The 11,901-nt window shown below is 40.6% G+C and overlaps 1 protein-coding gene across 2 annotated transcripts in view; it reads right to left on the minus strand.

The window, feature by feature from the left end:
* Positions 1 to 11,901, minus strand: part of runx3 (RUNX family transcription factor 3) — a 116,788-nt gene that overhangs the window by 10,997 nt on the left and 93,890 nt on the right. Inside the window, exon 7 of one of the 2 annotated variants that reach the window (XM_061895628.1) lies at positions 6,042 to 6,116. In XM_061895628.1, the coding sequence (XP_061751612.1) occupies positions 6,042 to 6,116 (75 nt within the window). Of the gene's footprint in view, positions 1 to 6,041; positions 6,120 to 11,901 lie in introns of both variants that reach the window. The other variant, XM_061895627.1, reaches the window with a different exon arrangement.

The following is an 11,901-nucleotide window of genomic DNA, read 5'->3' on the forward strand; positions in this document are numbered from 1 at the left end:
ACAGATTGTTTGGTAAACGTATAGCATGTTCTATATGTTATAGTTATTTGAATGACTCTTACCATTATATGTTACGTTAACATGCCGGGCACCTTCTCAGTTTGTTATTTATGCGTCATATAACGTACACTTATTCAGCCTGTTGTTCATTAATCTTTATTTATTTTAAATTGCCTTTCGAATGTCTATTCTTGGTGTTGGGTTTTATCAAATAAATTTCTCCAAAAAATGCGACTTATACTCCAGCGAGACTTATATGTTTTTTTTTCTTCTATATAATGCATTTTCGGCAGGTGCGACTTATACTCCAGAGCGACTTAACTCCGAAAATACAGTACATTTGGGAAGCCAACTCGAAACAACTTGACGGGCCAAATTTGGCCCCCGGTCCCAAAGCTGGGAACCCTTGCTCTACATCCACTTTTTAGTAACGGAGACACAATTAATTTGCAGTCTGTTTTCTCTCTTTCTCATCTAACCATGGTGCATACTTTCCTGCCCCCACCCATCATAAGTACAGGCTCCGCTGTTGTGACTGTGGTAACTGTGGTGTATCGTTGGCAGGGAGAAAGCGAGACTGGTAGTAGCTGCTTGTAACCTCTGTATCCCGAAACCACACATGATCTCCATTAGGGCTCATCTGAAATGTGTTTGCAGGGACAGGAGAGAAGATGGACCCCAGAGGGCTCGCTTGGCACGGTCCAAAAGTCTGTGATGTTCACAGACCACAAAGCGGGTAGCAGGGAACCAGAACTTTTTATAAGAGAACACAGTGTTCCATTGCTCTCTTCCCCTCTTAAAGCACAGCGACACACACTTATTTAGATCCGCGCAACCCAGGGTGGAGTCCTTTCGCCTACTTTGGAGGGTTTTTTTTTTGCAAAAGACCACTAGTCCACAGTGAAGCGTGCAACCCCGATAGGACAGGAGGTTTGACTCATTTGCTTATGGGGAAAACAGACTTGTGTTGTTGGTATAGGGGCGAGTTTGAGACGACTGTGTCTTTGTGTGGGATTGTGCACTATTTAGTGTGTGTGTGCGTGTGCTGGCAAAGAAGAGATGCAAATCCAGGCGCTCACCTGTGAAATGTTTACACAGGATTGATGCAAACTGTGACGACCGGCACCTAGGCAATAGTGTCTCAGGCAAATGAGTCAAAGTAAAGAAAAAGGGAGAAAACAATTTCTCCAATTTTGTTCCTCATATCTATTGTATTTGTACGGTATGCCGGAACTAATCATGTAACAGGGTCCCGACCCAGCGGGCACAAGACATTGCTACAACGTTGAAATGTTGATTGTACCAAAATGTCCTTTAAAACTGACTTCGAAACAACATGGCAATATAGTTGTGTTTGTAAAGTGAGAAGACGTTGATGTGTAACATTAGATCCATTGGGGCAGCGTGGCTCAGTTGGTAGAGCGGCCCTACCAGCAACTTAAGGGTTCCGGGTTCTATTCCCGCTTGTGCCATCCTATCCACTGCCAATGTGACCTTGGGCAAGACACTCGCTCGGTGCTGTAGAAAATGAGTTTCACTATGTAAAGTGATTTGAGTCACTAAAGAAACGGCGCTACTTGAATATCATTTACTTCAATTCACATAGATATTGTTGGGCATGAAATGATGAAATTTCAATGGTCAATTCAATGTCACAAACTGACTTTGAATAAACGTTGTCAAGAAGCATATTGTTTCAATGTTGTTGTTATTGATCCGTTGCCTGGATCATGTTTTGTTCTGTTAGTTTGACTACCTTAGTTTTGTTTTCAGCACCCCTGGGTTTGTGTTTTCGTTTCCATGGGTGGTGATTAGTTTCACCTGCTGCTGATTAGTGCTCAGGACACTCACCTGCTCCTAAGCACTAATCAGAAAGCTACATATTCCTGTCTTTCACCACACACTGTCTGGCTGTCTTATTTGGTTCTATGCAACAAGTTATGTTCACTAGTTTTATTTATTTTGTATCCTGTATGATTTATGCGAATAAATCATTGTCTCATCTGCACTTTGCCTCCGGAGTTCCTGCTGCATCTCGGGACAACGACCCGCCCATAACCATGCGACCACGACGTTACAGTTGATTTTGTGTCGGAGATAATTGGTTGGGAAATTACCAGAATTCAATGGTCAAATTTAATGTCTTGTGCCGGCTAGGAATGAATTAATAAATGTACTCTTCTGCCATTGCAAAGTATCAGCACTTTTTTTATGCGCCTGGTGGCGTGCTACAATCGCATTTCGCGACTCAACATCGACACACGCACAGAATCCTTTCAAGCAGAAACAGCTATGAGACAAGAAAGGGAAAATAGACGTATTTGGTTTCAGAATGAACAATAAAGGTGGAGCTTTAAACATTAAAGCGTCGCTCTGTAAACGGTGCTTTAAAACATAGCTAACTAGCAAGCCAGATACTAGAGGCTAACGTCCGTCCACAGTGTTTTAGATACTTCTAAATCTCTAATCTTCGCCTCCCTGCCAACATATAAAGTGAGTTTCTTCCAAGTGTCATCCCTGCAGGACAAGGAATAGCTAAATATGCTTCACTACACACCGTAGGGTGATACAATAGCTAACTCCTGGCAGCAAGCTAGCGCTCCTGCATGTAAACAAATGGGTGGATCTATACAAATATCGATTTTAACGATACCAGGTACAAGAGTCGTATCTAGTCGATACTATAATGATTTCATTGATATTTTTCATTTCTACAAAATATTTTTATTATTTATTTTTTTTATTATTTATAAACTTAGGAAATACATTCTTGGACACAGGAAAACTTTAAAATAACCAATGAATGACCCTATAACTACCTGGTATTTGATCCATACCCAAATTTGTATTATCACCCAAAACAGAAGAATAAGTTATTATTACATTTTAACAGAAGTGTATAAAGAACACACTAAAAAAGAAAATAACCATATATTACCAGTAAATGAACAAGTAATAGTAACAATCCATCCATTTTTTTTACCACTTGTCCCTCATAATTTTGACAACATTATATAATGGGAAATTACACAAAATGTTACTGCTTACTTAAGCAGCCAAATGAGGAGCCTTTGTAACATGTTTGCTTTCTTACTACTAACAGAGAAGTTGTCTACTACGTTCACAAAGCTATTTCATGCCAAAATTGTGGTTGCCTTTGAAAAGTATCGATACATTGGTATCGGGACAACCCAATCTCTAGCATGTATGCTGACATGCTATTATGGTTTTATTAATGCAGGCTGAATCACTTGGGTGAGATCAACAGGTGCTGACTGGTTCAGAGAGTTTGAAACCTGTAAGTAATGAATGCGGGTAATTAATGCTGATAACAGGGCGTGGATGCCCCAGACGTCATAAACGTCTTGCTAAGAATAGGAGAGCTGAGTGAACACAAATGATCTCCAGTTTATTCAGGCGCGGATGCTTCAAGGCCAATGCATAATGTGGAATGCAAATAGTAGTCCGCTCTATGCTATGGCAAAATGGTCTTTATCGTGTTAGTGTCAATATTTTGCATGAGTTCTTCTTGTGACATGCACGAGAGGCAAGGCAGAAAATACTGTGTGGTGAGTTTGGTGTGTAAGAACTTGACTGTGACTGGTGTCGTTTATTCAGTTCATGTTGTGGTGGTCCGTGGCAAGTCGGGAACAAAATAAGAGAATCAGACAAAGAAGTAGGAGGGGAAATATGATGAAGCCAAGCAGGGTGGTGGCGTCTTAGGAATGTTCTGGGCTGTTCAAGGGCCCTACGGGTAAAATGAAGCAGACTCTAAAATTGTCAGAATGGCACACCCTCCCTGTGCTGTGCTGCCCGTCTTTCCCAGACTCTTTACTCTGCGATTGCTTTTTGGTGTTTGAAATGTCAGACTTTTGAAATCTTTGCTTTGTTAGGAGATGCTGCTTAGTGGTGTAAGCCAGTGGTCCCCAACCTTTATGTAGCTGCGTACCGGTCAACGCTTGATAATTTGTCTCGCGGACCAGCGAGACAAATGTCATGAAAAAGGGAGGTTTTTGTCATGAAAAAGGGAGTTTTTTTTGGGTTAATGCACTAATTGTAAGTGTATCTTCTGTTTTTTTTAAGTTGATTAAATTAAAACAAATAAAGAATAAATAAATAAAAAATAGATTTAAAATAAAAAAAAAATCAATAAATTAATAAAAAATTCTTCTACGGCCTGGTACCAATCGGCCCGGTGGTTGGGGACCACTGGTGTAAGCAATGCTCCTTCCAGACACCAAGCACTAACAAATCTTTGCATTGACCTTGAGAAATACAGGGTTTACACATGTTATACCATGAGTATCAGTATGATGCTTTATATTTTAATACTTTAATTCAATGGTACTATAGAGTACCATAAAATCAAACTGGGCCAGAGTTCGAAACCTATGTCACAATTGGTTGCAGACCAATTTTTCATGCCAACAGAAGGTACTCAAAAGTACAGTGAAGCGTGACTTTTCAAAATGTGCAAGCTCGATGGATATGCCATAGGTACTGTATGCTATGTGCAGTAGCGATTTTACATACCAATTTCAAAACTACTACTACTGTACGACGCACGTAAACATTAAACAGCAAGTGTGTAATAAAACTACAGTTCATAAGGCTCAACAAAATAAAAAAAAATGGCACATTCAACTTGATGGCAAAGACTACTTCCTGACTAAGGCAACACACTAAAGTCCAAGCAGTACTGTCATATAATGTCTTGGAATTGCAACAGCGTGCAACATCCATTAATTTTCTACCGCTTGTCCCTTTTGGTGTTACGCGGTGGGCCTGGAGCTTATCCCAGCCCCACTCAGGTGGAAGGCGGTGTACACCCTGGACAAGTCGCCACCTCATCGCAGGGCCAACACAGATAGACAGACAACGTTCACACTCGCATTCACACACTAGGGCCAATTTAGTGTACATTGATTGATTGATTGATTGATAGTGTTGCCAATCAACCAATTAGGTGCATGTCTTTGGACCTGGGGAGTACCCGGAGGGAACCCATGCAGGGAGAACAAGTAAACTTTACGTACAGCATATTATCGAACTTGGGACCTTCTTATTGTGAGGCACTAGCAACATCTACTTTATAATACAGTAGAGTACTGGCAAATGAGACACATTAGTGTAAGAAAACAAGATAGCAACTGGACAGCACAGCTCAGTGTTAAATACAGAAATTATATATATTTAAACATCTGTCCATTTTCTACTGCTTGTTTCTATTAGGGGAATTGTGGGGGGCTGAAGCCTATCCCAGCTGCAATTAAGTGGAAGGCAGTGTACACCCTGGACAAGTCACCACAATTAACATTTATCAACACATTTGAAGACTAACAAAAGTACAGAAAATTGGTACTGTTGAGTATCAATTTAGATTCCCAGGACCACAAATTGCAATTTAAATGTGAAAGTTACACATCCTTGTAACATAACTTCTTCCTCTATGTGATATGCTAAAAACAAAGGTATACATTTTACAAAAATGTTATGCTCTACTTTAGATAAGGATAATAATTCTCCTATTTTTCCAAGTTATTTACACACAATGTTATTATTTTTATTGTAAGTGGGCCAAATCCCTTACAGTATATTAATTTTATGATAATCACTGCTGTAATTGGATTCTTTTATTAAGCCATGTTACTTGTTATGATTTCAAGTTTTGGAAAAGGATACTTATGTTTCTCACATGATGACCCAAGGAATGCTCAGGGAGTTTGTGTTTGCTCAGATGCATGAACAATTGACACCTGCAAGGTGGTTGGTGTGTGCAACCAGTTGTGCTTTTATTTTGAAGGTGTGTCTTTTTACAGGCTGCAGAATGTGTTACACCAGAGATGATTTTTGTTGTTTTTTTCACGGAACGAAAAATATCGCGCAAGACACAGGAGTTGACACGTATCTTTACTCGTTAATTGTGTCCTACCCTTATAATTAACCATAGAACAACATGTACACATGTGTACTCTCTAAAATACAGTATAATATCCACAAGATTCTTCTTAATTTGGAGGGAAATGAAAAAAAATTCTTACCTGGCCATGGTCTCAGGTCCTCCTCCACCTTGCACGTCTTCAAAGTTGGGGTGTCCATCTGATCCTGCCACAGTGCTGCTAAAACACACAAGTCCCAAAACATAAAACATTGGAAAAATCATATTTTTACATGCATACTTTTAGTATTTTGTAGCATGGATTGTGATGTGTGGGTGGTGTATGTGTGCACGGGGTGAGGAAGTCACCACCTGAGCAATATAAATAAAACTCATTCCAAAAGAGAAAAAACTTCATGACAGACACGTCAAACGGTCCTGGCATGTGGTGATTTTGGAGATGTGTCTTCCTGTCACAGGCCGGCCTCTGCTGACTGAGCAGTGGGCAGTGACGGCTGGGTTTCTCACCCGAGTGAGAGCAGCCTTGGGGAAAACATGCCCCCGTGGAGATATTTTTGGGTCTTACTTATACGCGAGACAATGGAGAGGCAGTGCAGACATGTGAAAGGCAACAGCAACCCGGCCAGTAAAGCTGTCAAGAAAGCGAGAGAAGGTGGACGACCTGCTGGCCCAACGCGTGGGACCCTGCTTCGCACTCAACGGTCACACCGCAAAAAAGCTGACACAAGCAGGCTGTGTTTGCTTTAGGTCTGAGACGGTGCAAGTCGACTTGTACTGAGCGCACCTGGGGCCTCATTTATAAAAGTGCGCGTGGAACCGAACATTGTATAAGCCCAGACCTCAGAATGTACGTATGCACACACAAAAAAAAAGCACTCTGCACACGCTTGTTTACACTCTTCTAATTATGAATCACACCCGCAGTGAATTGTGTGCAGAAGAGTACCTTCCACAATCATGCATAAATGTCCATGCTTATGTATAGCTCGGTTGGTAGAGCGGCCGTGCCAGCAACTTGAGGGTTGCAGGTTCGATCTCCGCTTCCGCCATCCTAGTCACTGCTGTTGTGTCCTTGGGCAAGACACTATACCCACCTGCTCCCAGTGCCGCCCACACTGGTTTAAATGTAAAAATTAGATATTGGGTTTCACTATGTAAAGTGCTTTGAGTCACTAGATAAAAATATAATTCACTTCACTTCATGCTAATTAGGTCATGAATATGGTAATGAGTTGAGGGAACACGTGTTGAACTGACCCCAAAAAGATAATTTTCTATTGGTGTTTATTATGTTGTGCAACGTAAGAAGACTATATTTGGAGATCTACATGTAAATAAATACAGATTTTGTAAAAATAACAATTTCAATGGCTCTGTTTGACCAATCATACTGTTGAAGTTGCTGGGACAAAGAAAAACATGTTAGCAATTTTAGCCTTCAGTTTGCCAAGAGTTTATCCAAATGATTATAGTATTTGTTATTTATATGTGTTTTATGTGTTATTTTGTCAAACATTTTATTGCCTGATGGTCATCATGAGCAATTTTTAGGGCTCTTGTAGGCAATTGGCACCGATACGAGATGACTTCAATATATCATTTGCACAATAAATGTGTTTTTTATACAGTTGTTTATCTCATAAAAAATATTTCAGTAGTAATAATAATAAAAATATTTTTTAAATATGCTGCGTGAGAACATTTGCACTCTAACTGTGATATAAACTCTATCCGTCCATCAATTTTCTACCACTATCCCAGCTCTCTAAGTCTAAATGTATTGAATAAAAAATGCACTAAATTCCTAAATTGATGACATTATTTTATCTATAGAAATGTGCTGCTGCAAGCCAAATTTTTGGGGTATTTAGTCTTAAAAAATATATATTTCCACTGTTTGGCCACACACGAACCTATTTGTAAACCATTGTTATCACTTAATTAAAAATGAGCAAAATAAACAATACATACTTCAATGACCCACCACATTATGACTGCATGTACAATATTACCACAGCACATTAAAACGGCTGTGTTTTGTTTTCTGTTCTAAGCTCCAATAAATAAACATACTATGCATCCAGAATTAGAGGAATGCAAATCCATGGTCAAATGTATGTTTTGTTAGGTATTCTATAGTAATAATAATGATAATGGATTAGATTTTTATAGCGCTTTTCTAGACACTCAAAGCGCTTCACAGAGAAGTGAGAACCCATCATTCATTCTCACCTGTTGGTGGTAAGCTACATTTGTAGCCACAGCTGACCTGGGGTAGACTGACTGAAGCGTGGCTGCCAGTTTGCGCCTACGGCCCCTCTGACCACCACCACATTAATCATTCATTCAACAGTGTGAGCGGCACTAGGGGAAAAGGTGAAGTGTCCTGCCCAAGGACACACCGGCAGTGATTTGGATGGTAAGAGGCGGGGAGAGAACATGCAACCCTCAATTTTCTGGTACGGCTGCTCTACCCATTACGCCATGCCACCAAAAGTGTATTTGTGTTTTTTCTTGGGCAGTCAAATTTAACTAGGTAACTCACAAATAATAATCGCATTAATCATGTGTATATGCAGATTAATCACACTATTTTGACCATATATGCTCCCTCACCTTAAACGCGAAAGCGATCAAATCAATGAATACGTCAGTGCAAAGATTAGTGAGGAGACTAAGACTGTTGTGCTCGCTGGAAAATCTCCCTTCAAAATAAAGCTTGACTGGACCTGACTAGATTTACATTTTGAAAAAGTAATTGTAGTGCATTCAAGTAAAAGAAAAAAAAAAGTGCCTGTATAAAATTCTCACAATAGAATTATGGAATGGATTAAGCAAAGAAATCCAACAATGTAGTAAAATGACCCACTTTAAGAAACAGCTCAATCTCAAAGTGCTTACAAATCACAAGGAAGAAGAATCCTGATAAACATATTCAACCTTATTAAAAAAGGAGAACATCTTACTCATCTCAAAAAGAATGAACAAAGACATCAATGACTTACTGCCGTGTTACAGGCACCATTTGGAAAATATTAAGGAATGTAAAAAATCATTTACAAAATCTTTTTAAGTAAATATCTAATTTCACAAGCTATCGTTATATAGAGTATCTGCGACTAATATATGAAATAAAAAAAAATATTCTTCTAAGATTTAGTGGGTGCGATTTACATACTGGTGCATCTTATTATCCGGAAAATACGGTACATTGTTTTGGGGGCCACATTTCCACAGAGTTTAGGATGGGGGGGGGGCATACTTCTCCCTTCACTGTCATTCTTATTTTATATATTCCTGAGAACTAAGACATTGGATTTTACTGTATTTGTTTCATCAGAGTTACAGAAACGCTCACCTACTCAGTGGCCTAGTTGTACGCGTACCCCTGGGGGTACTTGAAGGTATGCCAAGGGGTACGTGAGATTTTTCCAAAATATTCTAAAAATAGCAACAATTCAAAAATCCTTTATAAATATATTCATTGAATAATACTTCAACAAAACGTAGTATTGTATTTTACTTCTTTATCTCTTTTTTTCAACCAGAAATGCCTTGCTCTGATTAGGGGGTACTTGAATTAAAAACATTTTCACAGGGGGTACATCACTGAAAAAAGTTCTAGAACCACTGCTGTAGGGTTTTAAGAATCCACTGCAAAAATGTGAGTCCCTCACACATTTTTGAACTGAACTGAAGTTGAATAGCTCAATTGATGAACAAGAGAGGACCTAAAATGGAACCTTGAGAAACACCACTAGTATCATTAAATATGTTAAACAAATGACTACTGACTGCATCTCAAGTAAAAAAACAACAATGACATTAATAAAACATTTCAAAACTGCCAAAAAGTAGAGAACTTAAAGGGGTGCCTTGAGGAACGCCCCGGTCATTTAAATCACAATTTTGGACCCCAACGTTCTATGTTTGCAAGCAAGATTAAAATGTCAATGCAAGGATCTGCCAATGTGTTTACAGTGGTCCAAGTTATTCTATACAACAAGTTTTTTTTTTAGGAATTATCTGTAAAAATGTTTAAGGTTAAAGTACCAATGATAGTCACACACGTACACACACACACACACACACACACACACACACACACACACACACACACACACACACACACACACACACACACACACACACACACACACACACACACACACACACACACACACTAGGTGTGGTGAAATGTGTCCTCTGGATTCGACCCATCACCCTTGATCACCACCTGGAAGGTGAGGGGAGTAGTGGGCAGCAGCGGTGGCTGCGCTCGGGAATCATTTTGTTGATTTAACCCCCAATTCCAACCCTTGATGCTGAGTGCCAAGCGGGTAGGTAATGGGTCCCGTTTTTATAGTCTTTGGTATGAACTCACAGCCTACAGATCTCAGGGCGGACACTAACCACTGAGTAAGTTTGTCTCCCAAGTTTTGAACTGAACCGAAGGTCCGGTATGGTGTCAATCCCGGGCTGCTGGTTTAATAGTGCTGACCTTCAGCCACACTGAGCATGTGTAAAGGCTATGCTTCCCCTTGACTTCCTCTGTAAAGAACCAAATCAGCACTGAGAGGTCCTGCACTACGGCTCACAATGGCAAATTCTTACATATAAATGGCCTTATTCAGAAAGACTTGCAAGCAGCTGGTGTGATTTGCTCAAGAAAATAAACATTTCCTTCAAATATTTTGATTGGCCCGCAGACAACGTCAATACCAGAAGCACAGATTACCCCTGTTAATAGGAGGGCCCACCCCTGGGTGGAGCCAGTGGAGTGGGTGAGGCAGGGGGCCGAAACGGGAAGCATCACTAATACTCAGCGTACAGGGGAGGCGCCCGTGTAGTCTTGAGGAGGACGTAAATAAACATGAGACACTTTTTGAAGTTTATGTGGACATGAAAGCCACGGCCGGGAAGACCTTTTTGAGCCAAAATGGCGTCCTCGTGACTTAGGGTCCTGTGAGATAAGCAATGCGCCCGCCGCAATGAAGCGTGTCATTGAGTAACAGTGAATGCCGGCCCTTGTGCTGGCTTCCTGTTTCACTTAGGCCTTAGGCATCGCAACAGGGAGAGAATGTGAGAGCGCGAGCCAGCGAGAAAGAAAGACGCCAACGAGAGGGGAGAGAAAAGAAAGCGTGTTAGAGACGCAAAGGAACACGGCCTTGGCTCGGCTATGTCGGACATCTGATACTTCTTTTGAGCCCTCACTTAAAACGCGAGCAAAAACAAACACATGGGCTTGAAAATTTTTTAGGTTCTTTTCGAGGGCTTGTTCCCCAATGGCACCCCCCCAGACTCAATAGAAACTGTTCATGGCGTGCATGTAGTTTGTGTAATTGCTGAAATGTAAAACTTAGCCCAACTCTAAAGTGAAATATTAACTTACATAAACAGAGGGGGGCTGTAAAATACAACTTGATTTCACTTCTCTTTTTCAAACATGTTTTTTTTGTAACCAACTTTTTTTTTTTTTTTTAAGTATTGCTCTTACCACAAGAGATTGCAGGCACCATAAGCACTAAACTCCATATTATGTAAATAGTGGAGTGTTTTAAGCACCGGTCCAGATGCTAGTTTGGTTGCGTTGGCCTCGGAGGGCCCGCTTCCTGCTGAGGTTTGGCACCGATCTTCTTACAGCGTGACGGCTAACACTTGAAAGTCATCACCACAGCTACCTGACGGTGCAAATTTCCTGTCCCGCTCGTGCTCCTAATTGGCTGATCATGTCACTCTGAATGTGGGAATTAGTCTGAGACTCTTGGCCGCGATGGTAGCACAGAGCCACTTCGAACCTGGGGTGGCCTGGCCAGCTTGTTTATGTGAAGTAAACACTGTGGTCGCAGTGGACAAGGCAGGAGGGGGCATGGCTGGTCCGCCATCAAACAGGATTTTCACCAACAGCTTTGGACTTACCCTACAGCAGATGTCATAGTCGGGGAATCTAACATTCAAGGGAAGTGTGACTAATGGATTCAATATAATATGCAACATTAAAT

Source organism: Nerophis ophidion, linkage group LG03 (genome assembly GCF_033978795.1).
Source record: "Nerophis ophidion isolate RoL-2023_Sa linkage group LG03, RoL_Noph_v1.0, whole genome shotgun sequence".
Lineage (NCBI taxonomy): Eukaryota > Metazoa > Chordata > Actinopteri > Syngnathiformes > Syngnathidae > Nerophis > Nerophis ophidion.